Source organism: Drosophila novamexicana, unplaced genomic scaffold (assembly GCF_003285875.2).
Source record: "Drosophila novamexicana strain 15010-1031.04,08,12 unplaced genomic scaffold, DnovRS2.1 tig00000564-arrow-pilon, whole genome shotgun sequence".
In the NCBI taxonomy this organism is placed as follows: Eukaryota; Metazoa; Arthropoda; class Insecta; order Diptera; family Drosophilidae; genus Drosophila; species Drosophila novamexicana.
Genome location: NW_020824810.1, coordinates 2,113,347 through 2,128,878, shown reverse-complemented (window position 1 = coordinate 2,128,878; position 15,532 = coordinate 2,113,347). Strand labels below are relative to the sequence as shown.

Here is a 15,532-nt window from a genome sequence, read left to right as displayed (position 1 = left end):
CAAAGTGGCATCTCCAGGAGATTCAGCTGCAGAGACTGCTAACTATATTTTAACAATAGCAACATTTTTGATTTAAATAATTGCCAAAATGCAAACAAAAAGTCTATCTAAACGTTTGCAGCCCATTTCTTCCGAGGAAAGCATTTATAGAATTTCTTATAAGATATGTGTCAAAATTTTTGAAGTAACTCAATTTTTTTTCAACTAAATGTTTATCTATGAGGATTGACATTTTGGTCTATATTTGAGCTCTAGATTAAGTGAGAAACCCAAATGAAATGATGAAGAATTGTTTTAAAATGTTTACCAAAATATTACGTATACGCACTTGTTAGAGGAAACATTTGAAAAGACTTGGACTTCTTTAAGAGTTTTTCCTGCTCGATTTCTGGTATTGAAATTTGATTATAGTTTGAGCAAACTCTGTTTGATGAAAAATTTGTGACTGCTTTTGGAGCCGCCCTCTGATAATAGACAAACGAAAACATTAATCATTTAGCGAGTAGCTGGCGCACCTGATTAAAAATTGGGCGCAGCGCGCGATACTTTGGCCAAATGAAGCCCTTGGGAGCACGCCAGTTAGAGCTGCAATGCACCAGCATTGAAATGCAGTCGGGCATGTTCGCACTGGCTCGGGCGACAGCTGAAACAAAGTGTGTGTCAGTTGCAGTCAAGTGGAGTCATAAAGCGCGATCTCGGTGGCTGGCGCACAGAGGCCCCAGACTGACACCTCGATCAGTCACGTGAGTGGCAACTGGCAGCGGTATTGGGCACGGGAGTCTGGCGGGATTTATGGGCTGCCCAGCGTCAGCTTAATGAGTTTGCAGCATTAATAAAAAATGCGCACACAAAGGAGCTAGGAGCTGGCTGCTGCGAGTGGGAGTCGCAGTCGGAGTAGCTGACTGGTTCCACAGACACACACACACACATGGAAAGAGACACGCACAGAGCGCAATTGGATTAGATTAGACGTGGCCCAGCTGTCGTGACAGGTTGAGGCTGAAACGAAACGAACGAATGAGAATTTATGGCCAATGGCCGTGCGAGCCAGAGGCCCGGTCAGCCCGGTCAGCTTGGTCAGCTTGGTCAGCTTGGTCAGCGCCTGGTGCGTGCATTGGACGCAATATTTTATAATGACTTCATTACAACAACAGCCAAAGCGACAACAACGACAACAACAACAACAGCATGAGAGCTTGGGGCCAAACTCTCGATATTGCAATAAAAAGCTGACTTTATTTTGATTTTCTTTTGGCCAAATTTGGCTGCTTTGATTCGTCGCATAATTGCCAATTACCGTCCGTTTGCCGTTTGTGGAACTCGTGGGCGCACAGCCATTGCCCGCTGCGTCTACGACTATATATCGCATATAATTGCCAAATGATTTTCTGTGCTCAGTCACGCGAACCCTGCGGGTTGTCCCCTCCTTACATTCTTTGTGGCTTGTCGAAAGTTGGGCGCCGTCTCGTGACACGAACTCGTGCTTAGTTTGACAAATTTCGTGCGTCTTCGTGTTCGTAGAGAACAAACAAAATTTAAGACAACATAATTTTAAAACAATTTAAGATTTAAGATTCTTAGAAGTGGAAAAAACTTGTAGTTGGTCGAAAGCTGGGCGCCGTCTCGTGACACGACTTACTCGTGCCTTGTTAGACAAATTTTTCGTGCGTGTTCGTGCTCGAAGCAAATACACAAATTCTTTGAAGCAGTTGAAACTTTGAATGGGAAGAAAATGAGACTAAAAATTAGAAACTTTGTGCGAAATATTTGGTGGAAAACACAGCAAAATAGACGATGTTTTTCGCTGCTTGTAATTCTCAACTAGTTGAAGCTACGAGGAAGGAGGTAAGACGTTCTATGCGTTCCTTACTCTCTCTTTCTCTCCGTCTTTCCCTTTCTCTTTTTGTCTCTCACTGACTTTTGCTATCTTTATCTCTCTTTCTCTATTCTTATGATTCTTTCTGTCTCTCTCTCTCTCTCTCTCTCTCTCTCTCTCTCTCTCTTTTTCTCGCTCTCTTTCCTTCTTTTTATCACTCTTCCTCTGTCTCTCTCTCTCTCTTTCTCTCTCTCTCGCTCTCTCGCTCTCTCTCTCTCTCTCTCTCTCTCCCTCTCTCTCTCTGTCTCTCTCCTCTTCTCTGTTCCTCTCATCTACCTCCTTCCCCTTCTCTATTCTTCTCATCTCTCCCTTTCCCCTGCTCTATTCCCATTCATCTCGTGCTCACCCAATTGGCCCATCTCTAGTCTAGATCAGCTCTCGCCGGGATTACCTGCTGCAGCCGTGCCCAGCTGGGCGTGAAATGTCGCTTTGAATTGAATTTTGTTTTCGTTTTCCCAACAGCTTAATCTTTGGCTGCATCCAAGGCTTGCGGGGGCAGCTTTGTGGCTGGGCAAATGTGTCAGCCATTTATTGATTGCTTTAATAGGCGCAGCCGTTCACTTTGCGGGCCTCAGCCTTAGCCTTAGCCCAGGTGAATGTGCCACACACACTCGCACACACACTCGCAGCTGTTTCCTGCACGCACATTTGCATTTTATTTAAATGCATGTGTATGCTAAAATTAGCGTCTAATTGGAGTTTACACGCTGCATTTTTTATGCGCAAATAAATTGTGGCAATATAGAGCCTGGAGTGCTACCCACCCCCCTTACCACCACCATTCCCCCCCCCCCCCCCCCCCCCCCCTTGGGCTGGTTTTTAGCAGTTTGTAGTTTGCCATTTGCCGAATTTGTCAGCGTTTGTCAAAAACGAGTCTGGCATTTTGTGATTGCGATTACGCGACTTGCACAAAAAACAAAAAAAACAAAAAAAACAAAAAAAAACAAAAAAAACTATAAAAAAAACTAAAATCAAAATCAAAGGCAACAACAAGTGCGGCTCGCACAGCCATTCACTACGTACACACACACACACACACATACACTCGCTGCCTCGCTCGCTCGCTTCGGGGGCCAACTTTGCGTATGCGTGATTTTATTTTGTTTTTTCTTTCAATTTCATAATTGCACATTACGACTACAAACGTGACACGCACACACACACACTCGCACACACTCACGCACACACACACGCACAGGTGTCAGTTGGCGCAGTGGGCGTGTTTTTATTAGACGGCCTTAAAACCGCTTCAAAATGGCGTCCATATAAAATACGGCAAAGCGACTGCGAAATCGAGCGACAAGTTGCGCGAGTTAACCGAAATTTATTGACTACACACATTGATCAGCGGGCAGATGAAATGGCGATAGCTTGGCGACAGCTCTCTTCCAAAGCGATAGCTTGGTGATAGCTTGGCGATAGCTTGGCGATAGCTTGGCGATAGCTTGGCGATACATTGGCGATAGCTTGGCGATAGCGTGGCGATAGCTTGGCGATAGCTTGGCGACAGCTCTCTTTCAAGGCGATAGCTTGGCGACAGCTGTCTTCCAAGGCGATAGCTTGGCGATAGCCAGTCACGGGCAAAGCCTATGCCAGACTTGCGATAAATTATCCACTTTCAGCATTTTATTTAGTTTATTTTATTTTATTTTATTTATTTCTTAAAATTTGGTGGAGTATCTTCCAGGCGATACGCTTTCCTTACCTGCCAGGTGTACTTGTTCCTCTGGCGCTCTGGCAAAACGCTTTTCTATATCTTTAGCCTGAAACAAACTCTTTTATGCCAAGCGAACGATCTTTTATCCTCAGGCCTTAAGTTTTAGAAATCCTTCAACACTTCACGTCCTTAAGGCAAACCCCTTTCTTATGCCTCAAAGTCCCACGCTTTTCTGCTGCCCCAGTTGACTTCCCTCGATTGCAATATTTTCTATATAGATTTAATGGCAGATCCCTAGCCTGAAAGCTTTAGAAGCGAAAGGCAACAGTAGTGCTATCTTCCAGGTGAAACCCTGCCTCACAGCGCAAGTATCCCAGGCTTAGACCCTTATTCCTGCCTGTATAGAAACTTTCTTTACCCAAGGCCAAATGCTTTCTAAAACCTCCCTCGAAATGGTTTGCTGTTCCCGTTCAAAGTCTTTTCTATTTTCTATCTTTCAAGCGAAACACTTTCCCATAGCAAAGGCTTTTCTCAATCCGATTCCTTTTTCCCGACTAAGCGCTTTTTTTATTCCAAGTCAAACGATTTTCCATCTGCCAGACTTAGCTTTTTCTTATGCTCCAAGTGAGAGGTTTTCCTATTCCCACGATTAATTGCTTTTCTATCTCCCCAGGGAAGTGCTCCTTAATCTCTCCCTCTCTCTGAAATACCCATTCCGATTCCCAGAATAGTTTGATATATTAGAGGGAGGAACACACGTTCCCAACTTCCATACTCAACGCCTTGCCAACAACCTCTAGTGCAACTAATGGAAAATTCGAAATCACACTTAAATAATGAAATATACAAATTTCTATATATGATTTTATATTTTTCCACTTAGTGCCTCGGGCACTTGACGCACTTCGTCAAGCTAATCTACGGACTGAGTAGGTGCTTGGCTTTATGGATTTGCGGTTCGGTTCGGGTTTTCAGCTCATGTTGAGCTAAGCTTGATTCGCCCCTCTGTGGCATTTTTCACCTGCCTGATTCCTGTGTCGTCAGCTTGGGATTCTGTTGGAACGCTTGTTCAACATGTGCTTATGCCCGCCTCTGCCTGCCTGGCTGGCCGGCCGGCCGGCTGGCTGGCTGTCCGGCTGGACTGGGCCTGGCCTGGCCTGGCCTGGCCGGCTGGTTGCCAGTTGTGGTATCGCATTACCTGCAGTGACAAGTGCTGGCTACCAGACCGAAATCCGATATAGCATTTGCTGCTGGCGCTCTTGTTCAGCAGCTGCCCAGCTTTCCGCTGCTGCGCACTCTGCTCCAGTTGCTTCAGCCTCAACTTGGCTGCTGCCCACTTGCATTTGCTTTGCTATTTATTTTCAATACCCTCCAGCTATTGAGTATTGTTCGAAGGGGTAGCATGGCAGTAGAAGGTAACTATGCTGCTATAAACTATAAACTAAATATATATCAGGCCAGGTTCGTCTGTCTTCCTTGTGTAAAGGATCTACAGACTTACAATTTGTTGAGCAGTTCCTTATATTGCCCGCGCAGCTCAAGCTTCTTTGATAACTTATGCCCTTAGCCTGAAATCGATAAGAATCGATCAAAAAATTTTGTTTTTTGAGCATCTCTCGAGGACTTTAAGAGCTAGAGCTGCCAAATTTGCTATGTAAACTCTTTTATCATATATGCAGAACCTGAATACTTCACTTTTTGGATACCTCCGTCCGTTAATCCGTCAAATTGCAAAAGGCAACTCATTCATGAAGCTAGAGCTTTGCACTTTGGGATATGCACACTTAATTGAAACCTGTTTAAGCCCTGAAAATTTGATAAGGATTCAACGACAAACAACCAAGTTACTTTAGATAACTTTCGCATAGAATGGGCTTAAGGGCAAGCAGAAGCGTAGCACAAAAGTGCGCAGTACTTGAAGGGTATTTGCCAGTCGATTTGGTTTTTGTTTTTCGTTTTTAATTTTAAGTTTTTCAATTAATTTCGCATTAACCGCCGCCGCCCAGCAGAGTTTTTGTTGTTGTTGTTGTTCTTTTTTTTCATAAATATTTTTTTTGTTTTTGGCGTTTTTGCCGCCTGTCACTCGCAGCTATGTAACGTCATCTTCAACATGACAGGCGGCTGCTAATCCACACCTACCCGATACTTGGCCATAGCTGGGGCTGCCTCAAGGAGCAGCAGCTGCGGCCAAGTACCAGCTGCTGTTGCCTCCTCTTCGGGCTGTGCGGCAAAAAAAAATTATTAACGCCATTAACGGCAAATAGAAATATTTGTGTGTGTTGTGCCACAAGCAAAGCAGGCGCACCCCCTTCCCGCCCCTTTGGGGCACGCTAAACGGGTTGCAACACAAAAATTACAAGTCATGGCAACTGCGACTGCGACTGCGACTGCGGCTGTGCCCCACAAATGTGACTAATGGCATTTTTTAAATACAGACTCTGCCAGACGCGCATCCGGACTCGGGCGGTGCAAAGGGGGCGGGCTGATGGGCAGCAAGCGCTGGGGTAGGCAGCGGGAGGCAGCGCAAAGGTACACTCAAAAAAAAACCAAGGGGCATCATTTTAATCCATTTGATTGGAAAACTATTTGCTACAAATGTGTTTCCAACACTTTTCCATGAAATATGTGCCAAGACTTTGAATTGCTGCAAATATTTCAAAAAGTTTGAAACAATTGCAAGAAATAATAATAAATAAATAAAATAACAATCATGTTTTAGGGTTAAATTTTGCTTTATTTAAGAATATTCCTCTTAAAAAAATATAACTTGGGAATTTATGACAATTTTCGAAAGAATTTCTAGTTTTTCAGGCATTTCTTCTTTCTTCTCCTTCTAAACAAATAAGTCAAAGAATATTTAAAAAAAAATCTGTAAGAAGAAAGCGTTAAAATAGATTTTTTTTTTTTTAGAAATTATATTTCTAGAAATAATATTTTAAGTTTAATTGTTGCTTAAAATAAGAAAAATAATACAGATAATTATCCGAATCAATTAATATTATGAATATTTATCAATATTTGAACAAAGTCGATTTTCGAAAGTTCGGCCAATAATTTCTCTCAGTGCATATACAAACTCCTGTCGCAGCGCTTCAAGCTCTAAAGGCAAGCAATTTTTGGCCCAGGCCAGGCGCTGGCAGATCCCCTTCTAGCTCCAGCTTCAGCTCCAGCTCCAGCTGCTGTTGCGGCTCCAACTCGAGCTACGTTCATGTGCGTGCGCTTTTCTGCAGCGTCATTAATTTTGCCATGAATTGACAAAAACATCATAAACTACTTGTTGAACAGAAAATCCACTTCGGGCGACAGGCGCTGCCCACGCGCCAACCGCTGGCGGCGACCACGATGAGGCAGACGATGCCGATTGCACCGCCCGGCAGGCTCATGTTAACTCCACTCCAATCCCCCACCCACCCCCCAGCCCCTTTCCCCTGTCTCTGGGCCTCATAAATATGTCTAGCGTTCGTTTCCCGTTTGCCAATCGTGCGCTCGGCCTGACCTACAGGGCGCATACGATTCGCAAATTGATGACTATCACCGGATCAGATTATACTAGCCATATATATACACCAGCTAGGTGTGCACGTGTTGGTGTGTGTGTGTATGTGCGTGTGTGTGGTTGTCAGCTCTTATGTGCCTGGCCAATAAATTGTCAACTTTATCTGCATATCAATTACAAGGCACAACATGTACACACAAAAAAAGCACATCTCGTTCGCATTAAATGTGAGCAGCGGCTTCTCAATTGCCTTAAATAAAGATTCATTTAAATTAAGCTAAGTTAAATCTAAGTTAAAGAAATTGAAGCTAAGATCTGCATAAAAAAGGTGATTTCTATAAATAAATATGTTTATAAACAACGAAAACCTAAGGGCCATAAGTAAAATGACTGTATATCCGACTGATAGATACCCTGTAAACAGTATATGTAACAATCGGATCGATCAGTGGGATTACAAAGACTTTGAAGTTAGAAGCTGGGCCAAGAAAAGTATTTTGTACGAAGGCATAGATTTATATATATATACATATGTGTGTGTGTATGTGTGTGTGTGCGTGTGTGTGTGTGTGTGTGTGTGTGTGTGTGTGTTTGCGTGTGTGTGTGTGTGTGTTAGTGTATGTGTGCTTAGTACCACACACAGACCAAAACTCACTTGTCGCTGTGCTGCAAATTTAAATAAAACGAATTTCTACCAAGTGCTCTTCTCCTCGATTCTCAAAAATGCATGTGGGCTCTGGCGTTTTTCATGCTAACTTAGTAGTGTAGCCTTTTTTTTTGGCTTTTTTTTGGTGTTTTTTTTTGGTGTTTTTTTTTTGTGTGTGTTTTTTTGTATGTATGTATCTTTATATGTATGTACAAATATATGTACGTATGTATGTATGCATGCATGTATGTATGAATGTATGTATGCATGTATGCATGTATGTATGTATGCATGTATGTATGTATGCATGCATGTATAATTGTATGTATGCGCGTATGCACAAATATATTTATATATGTATGTATGCATGTGCATATGTAAGTATTCGTGCATGTACACATGCATGCATGTACACATGCATGCATGTTTGCATATATACAAAACAATCATGCAACATGTATGTAAGAACATGCACATGTATAATATATGTATACATGTATGTGAGAACATGCATATGTATGCAAGTTTACACATATATATGTAAGTATGTATTCATGCATGTACACATGCATGCATGCTTACATATGTACAAACATGTATGTATATGCATGCAAACTTACAAATTCGCCCAACAAACCGTTGAATCGCATTTCTAACGAGGAAGCTTAGATTCTGCTAAAAGTGTAAAACACATCTCAAATGATTTTTCGTATAGATGCCTGGAAATGAATTTGAACACGAAACGTGGCCCACCAAATCTTTGACCACCAATTCCACCAAGGAGGAATGCATTGTTCGAGAATGAAACACGCCTGAATTGAATTTGAGCAAAAATCTTTGAAAATGATTTTTAGGCCACATTTGCGGGTGGAATTCCGCGAAAACCCGAAACAAAAGGTAAGTGCAAATTTTATATATATTGAGATATTTCTAGACAGCCTGATAAATGATCTGATTTCTCCTGACATTTATTTCGCATAATTAGTATACTCAATCCTGTTGGTCTGACCTTTCACATCTGCTGCTCTTCTACCCAAAAGCCCGCACTTTAGTCCAGTTCTCGTAGTCTAAGTAGTTGACCCAAACGATCTATTAAAAAATTGACCCACGCTGCCAATTAAGTTAATGGCCGTGTAAGCGATTTTGAGCAGCAAACATTTACAAACAGGCGACAGCAATTGGATGTTTAATGAATTGGCCAGGAGCCGGCCGGGGGGAGGAATCAGTGCTGGAGCCAGAGCCAACTGTGGCCAATGCTCCGGCTGCCTTTCTACTGCCAGCAGCCGTTGGAGCTACAAAACGAGTAGCAAAGTCGCCTGCCAAAGGTAAATCGAAGCCTGAGATTAATAGCGATAAGCTATTGATTAGCCAGCCAGCCACTGCCATTAGGAGGCACTGCGACACTGGCAGAGGGGCAGGGATGGGGCGTGGGGTCTGGGTTAGGGTAGCGACAGCAAACAGTAAAGTTAAATTGTAGACGATCCACTCTAGATGTTATCAACAGCTCGGCCGGGAACAGGTGCTGTTCGGCTCTGGGGTCTGTGGTCTGTGGTCTGGGTAGGTGTTACATGCATGCGATCCGCAGATAACTCAAAGCGAATCTCTGATGATGCCGGATGCCAAGTGGAGAAGCTGGCCACTCTCGCTGCAACGAAAATTAAGCGCACGCTGGCAATTTGCATAAAAGCAGTTTAATGTTTAAATGTTTTATTGAATCGACGCTCGATTACAAGCAGCCAGCTGGGCGAGGGGCAGTTGAGGGGCTTTCTGTTGCTGCCGTTTCTAATTTGCAATGCAAATGCAGCAGGTGAAGCTGCAGCCGTAGCCCCGTAGCCAAAGCTGAAGCCGAAGCTGGCGCATCTTTCAGCTTGGAGTATCTGTAACGCCATCGGGATGCGGCTGCAATTTGACTAAACTATCTGACCGCATATGAGAGGCCCATTTGTTGTCGGGCTGTGTGGCAAGAACGGGTTTTTTAATTATAAGAAAGCAAAAGAAAAAGTATACTGATCAAAAAAAAAAATTGTTAAGAACAGCTAAGTGCAAAGTGCCGCAAATTGAATACCCTGACGCGAAATACACTATAAAGGAAATATTCGTAGAAAAAAACTGATTTTTCTAGCGATTTTTTCTATATGAAATGTCAAGTTTGGTCAAGAACAGAAAAGTAAATCATACAAGAACTTAATTTTCGAAGAATCTTTTCTTCCATGATATATGATTCTATGATCGTTCCTCCTGTGATCTTTCCTTCAGGCTATTGCTAGGATTTGACTTAAGTGTAATTCATAAAATCTTTCCTCCTATGATCTTTCCTCCTATGATCTTTCCTCCTACGATCTTTCCTCCTATGATCTTTCCTCCTATGATATTGCTGGGGTTTGACTTAAATGTAATTAACTAATGTCAAGTTTGGTCAAGAGCAGAAAAGTTATGCATACAAAACTTAATTTTCGAACGATCTTTTCTTCCATGATATATGATTCTACGATCGTTCCTTCTGTGATCTTTCCTTCAGGCTATTGATAGGATTTGACTTAAGTGTAATTCATAAAATCTTTCCTCCTACGATCTTTCCTCCTACGATCTTTCCTCCTATGATCTTTCCTCCTATGATATTGCTGGGTTTTGACTAAAATCTTTCCTATAATACATATACAATACATTTCCCCCTCGGTATATTTATACCTAACATAACATATATATATAGAATATATTTCATGATCATGTGAAAATACCCTTTGTCAGGGTATATCTGGAGAATTGCATCGATAGCTTATCAGGTTGCGGCTTGTAGCTGGCTGAAATGGGGCCTCCAAAAGCGTTGGCCACAGTTGCCGAGGCCAACGTGCCAAATGGGCACCAGATCAAGGCCCAGAGACAGTTGGCATCCAGGTGCTTGGCTTGGAGTCGTTGGCACGTTGCACGTAGCACGTAGCACGTTGCACGTTGCACGTTGCACGTTCGCTGATCAGTTGTCAATCAAATGCGACGCAGATGCTTCACACTCAAGCCAGAGAGAGGGAGCTCATCATTAGTCGGAGAAGTAGGCACACATTGAGGCACGTTTGATACGCGCCGGCCATGTGGATGGCTAGGCCTAATTGCAGAATTGGCAGCTGCGATCTGTGGACTCCAGCTAACGATTGCGGGCATATATCTATCAGAGTTGACTGTCAGCGCGAATGTAAAGTGACGCCTGATCTTGAACTGGTTTCCTTTGCCATGCGGTGGGTCCCGTGCGTCAATATCCAGCTCCGAGACATTCTCTCTGGCGCAACCTTTCCATTCGAATTCTTGACAACTTTTTGGCGGGCCCTGCTGTGTTTCATTTTTGGGTCTTAGCCACATGCCGTGTGGTGTGGATTTGTTTGTTTGGGCCGCAGGAAATCATAAATTCAAATCGTTTGTTTGACAAGGCTCGTGAAATATTTCCATTTTGAGCCGCCGCCAACTGAATTGCGCTTGGGCATTTATGGCCGTTCACATTTGCCCGGATCGGATAGAAGTACATGACATGAGCTACATGTGCGCCACAATTAGTACAACATGCAACAACAACTGGAGTCGCCTCCAAGCGGCAGATGCCTGCTTGGCCCGATACCAAAAGCCCAAAAACGGGCATCTCCAACAAATGGCCAACAGTTCATGTTCAACACGGAGCCCAAAATTGGCGTGCAGCGTTTAAATGAGACAACGTGTTCGGTCTCCAGATCCAGCTACAACTGCAGCTCAATCTCACGCGACACGCTCATAATTCATAAACTTGGCCATTCGCATGATGCTGCACTGCAGCTGGAAGCTAATAACTGGAGATGCATATACATACATATATGTGTATGTATATATATTCGTAAGTATGTTGCCGCAGCTGGCCTCCCTCTCTGAGCTGGCCATCAACACCCAGCGCCAAATGGTGTTCGTGTGTGGCCATTGACACACGAGGCGCTGCGGCACAGCTGGATGCGTCCTCCACCCGAAACGCAACAGTCTCTGGCAATGGCAGCTGCAGTTGCCGCATAACTAGAGATGGCAGCGTGACAACTAAATTATGATTGCTTGGAGCATATGCTGTAGATTTATCTGATCTGAACTGCTGCAGGAATTCTCTAAGAATTCTCTATGAAAGTCTCCAGCAGCAATACCTTTAAACTAAAGCGAAGTTTCTTTTATAAGTTTCTTAAGTTGAGAACAAGGTTGCTCTCTCTCTCTCTTATCCCTCCCTCTCTCTCGCTATCTCCCCCGCTCTCGCTCTCTCCCCCTTTCTTTCTCTCTTTCTCTTCCCCTCTTTACCTACCTCTCGCGGTCTATCTCTCTTTCTCCGTCTCTCTCTTTTCTCCTTCTCATTCTCTCTCTCTCTCTCTCTCTTATCTCTCCCTATCTCTTGCTCTCTCCCCCTCTCTTTCTCTCTTTACCTATCTCTCGCGGTCACTCTATCTTTCTCCCTCTCTCTCTTTTCTCCCTCTCATTCTCTCTCTTTCTCTCCTGCGGACAAGGCCGGGATATAATCTATTAATCTTAATCGTTTTCAGTTCCTCTTACTTCAGCTTTCTCTCGCATTGTCCGTTCCTAATTTGATCTCCTTTTCTACTTTCACAGGGTTTTTTCTCTCTGCTTTTCACTCGCTTGCTTTGTGCCTCTTTTCAAGAACGCCTTTCTATGCGATTTTCATAAAATCAAGCTATCTTTTTTTCTTCATAGTGCTCAAATAAACACATGTGTGTATATCCTAGGCAATTGGAAATAAATATATCTCCCCTCTACCAATTCCAGCGGAACATGAATTCGTTGACGCAGTTAATTTATTGCTTTTCGTATTAGATTTAGCTATGTACTAGACATCGTCCGATTCACACACTTTACAACTTAAATACTAATAGCAGGGTTCGTGTTATTTGTTTTAGTTAATGTTATCCTTAAGCTCTAGGATAATTAGATCCAGACGGGTCGCTGCTATGAACGCACGTTGCCCAGCAGCGGCGTGCTCTCGGCAGCCTTTGAGGTAATTACGGTATGGCGCGACCCACTCGCCGGCGGCTGTGGGCGTGGCGGCCTATTACTTGGCCCCGGCAACTGTTCCTCGGCCTCATCGATGCGCGACTGGCGCGCCAAACGTTTCTGCTGGCTAAGCTCGTGCATGTAGAGCGCACTAAGGCACATGTCCGCGACCGTAACGCCAATGGGATTCTTGGCCAGACGCGGCTCCACGCCGTACAGGCTGTAGAGCAGCGAGTCCGATGGTCCCTCGATGCGGCCCTCCGCCTTGCTGAGACGCAAACGCCGCATGCTGTCCGCCGGACCCATGCTGGTGGACATGCGCCTGAAGCTGGCGCTGCTCATGGGCTCGCCCAGATTCTGTTGCAGCATCTGGCGGAAATCGCTGCCAGCAACATACCCGGCGCCGAGGCCAGCGACAGCTGGCTCGCCGCGGCTGGCGGATAGCGACTGGGAGAGCTGCAGTTGCGCCGGACTCACCTCGGCGGCCAACACGGAATTGACAATGGAGGAGTACTCCTCGCCAATGTTGCCGAATGAGATCAGGCTGTGCGTGAGCGGATTGTCGCGTGCAGCCGCCTGCGGCGACATTTTCGCCTTGACCAGCTCATCGATGGCATGCTCCCGTATGCCCTTAATGAACTGTGTAGCCTCCTTGGGCATTTGCCACTCGGGATTGTTGAGCGTGAAGCGCACCAGCGACATTTCCGTCTTGCCGCCGGCCAAGCTACGCTGCTGCTGTTCGTTGCCCAGGCCAGTGGCCAAGTCAGCCAGGCCGCTGTTGTTGACCTGCCAGTCCGGATTGCCGTGCTTGCGCACATCCATTTGGGCAAAGGAGCACACGTTGCCCACGCCGCGCACAGAGACTGCAAGAGAAAGGCATTTCGGTTATGCATATGCATGACCAGGAGGAGTTGGACGTACCTGTAAAGCTGCGGAAGAACTTGACAATCTCCATGGCCTTCGGCCGGAAGACAAAGATGAGCACAAATGGTGTCACAATCGGACTGAAGATCTCGCTGAGTAGATAGCCCGCCTTGAACTGAAAGAAATTGCTGAACTCGTTGCGCACGTGGGCCGTGTGCGCCTGCTGCTTCCACTCCGTGGGCAGATAGTGTACATGGGCCAATATGGCGGTCATCAGCTGCTCGGGACACCAGATGAGATTCTCATCGGGTATGAAAGTGCGGCAGATGACGCCCACAACGGTGAGCACCGCAATGATGCTCAGCACATGCTCCACCTGGAAGACGTGCTCATCGTATATGCCAAAGACCAGGATCAAAAGCAGCACGCCGCCGCTCACGAACAGCAGATTGCGGGCAATGACAGCGGCCAATGGCGAGGAGAACGAACTCAAATAGCGATCCGCATACTCGTAGGCGCGATTCAGACGCGCGTCCAGCTCATGATCCAGCTCGTTAAAGTGCCGCAAATAGAGGCGTCCATAGTTGGACCAGGTGCGCAGACCCAAGGCGCTCGGCTCCTTGCGCAAAATGTTCGCATACGAGAAGCTAAAGTAGATGAGCTGCCACAGAAATATGACCGGAGCGAGCAGTAAATTGACCAAGGCCACGCCCAAAATCAGCTTGGACAAACGCTGGGCCAGCTCCGTTTGATTGCTGCGAACGGCGAACTCATCCCGCAGCTGCCAGTTATTCTGAAACGGTGAACCAGGTCCGCGAAAGAGTATGAAATCAATGTTGAAGAGCATGCCACGGCTGAGCGAGACAATCTCCCCGAAGAGCGGCAACTGATAGCGCACGGGCAACAGCTGCTTGTTCATAAGGGCGACCAGATAGTTCTTGAAGCGCAGCACCCGATGATAAATGTCCAGTTCGGTGAGCAGCTCCTTATCGATGCACATATGCTGTTCCGCCTGCACCTGGCGCGTGCGCTGCTGTACATCGTGCCAGGTGATATTGTCCAGATCGCAATCCTCAATGCCCAGCGCCGTGTTATAGAAACGCTTTATGTCCGCATACTGTGTGATGTGATAGATCATCTTGAGCAGCCGTATGCCCAGATAAATGGCCGCTATGAATATGATCAGGTAGGTGAAGAAGCCAAATTTGGCGACGCACTCGCCCGTCGACAGGATAACATCGCTGAGCAGCGTTTTGGTGCGATTCGTCAACGGATCCGGTTGCTTGTTGCCAAACAGCACATCGTGCCGGATGCAGTGCGTCGTAAACGTAAACAGCCAGACAACAAAACCGAATTCCAGCACCTGAAAAATAGTTGGGTTAAATCATTTGCCTACAAGTCAGAGATTTTACTCAAAGTCCAGTTCGGTTGACGCTCACCTGAAACACCTCGTCCAGCACGATGACACGAAAGCCATGCTTCTGCTGGTAGTTATACATGCGGGAGAAGAACGAGTCCAGATCCTCGATATGATTCCAGCGATGCGATTCCCTGCCCGTCTCGGGCACAATGTGTATCATGATGCCGCTGTTGTGTGGCGTATCCTCGTGTTCCTGCTCTGCGTCATGGTCAGACGCATGGCCACCTAAATGCGCAGCAGCTGTATATGTTTTTGCGTCGTCTGCTTTTGTTATTGTTGCCGTTGTTGTTGCTGTTGTTGTTGTTGTTGTTGCTGGTGGTGGCTCGTTGCGTATTTGTGCTTCGCGAAATGGATTTGCTTGCTCCTCAGTCAAGGAGCGATAATTAATATTTGGGCTTGCCATGACGCACACCCAGGCCCCAAGGTCAATTGTTTTTGTTGTTTGCTTATTTTTATATCACTGTGCTATCTATCTAGTATAGTTTAAATGAATAATTCGTCGTCTTCTTTGTTATTGAATTTGGCTACTGTTCGCATAACGCGTTCTATATAAATGTACTAAAGAAATACCTAAA

The 15,532-nt window shown here is 45.3% G+C and overlaps 1 protein-coding gene across 1 annotated transcript; it reads right to left on the bottom strand.

The window, feature by feature from the left end:
* Positions 1-12,459: 12,459 nt before the first annotated feature.
* LOC115762290 (autophagy-related protein 9A) lies at positions 12,460-15,469 on the bottom strand. The gene is made up of 3 exons (XM_030704455.1): positions 14,977-15,469; positions 13,595-14,900; positions 12,460-13,536 (listed from the first exon to the last, which is right to left on the bottom strand). The coding sequence occupies exons 1-3, from the start codon at positions 15,358-15,360 to the stop codon at positions 12,629-12,631; spliced, it is 2,598 nt and encodes an 865-aa protein (XP_030560315.1). The 5' UTR covers positions 15,361-15,469; the 3' UTR covers positions 12,460-12,628.
* Between the last annotated feature and the right edge of the window lie 63 nt (positions 15,470-15,532).

Coding starts and splice junctions, on each gene's coding strand:
- LOC115762290 (XM_030704455.1), bottom strand. CDS start 15,360: ATGGCAAGCCCAAATATTAATTATCGCTCCTTGACTGAGGAGCAAGCA. Junction 14,901..14,976: donor TGCTGGACGAGGTGTTTCAG/GTGAGCGTCAAC, acceptor ACTATTTTTCAG/GTGCTGGAATTCGGTTTTGT. Junction 13,537..13,594: donor GTTCTTCCGCAGCTTTACAG/GTACGTCCAACT, acceptor TTTCTCTTGCAG/TCTCTGTGCGCGGCGTGGGC.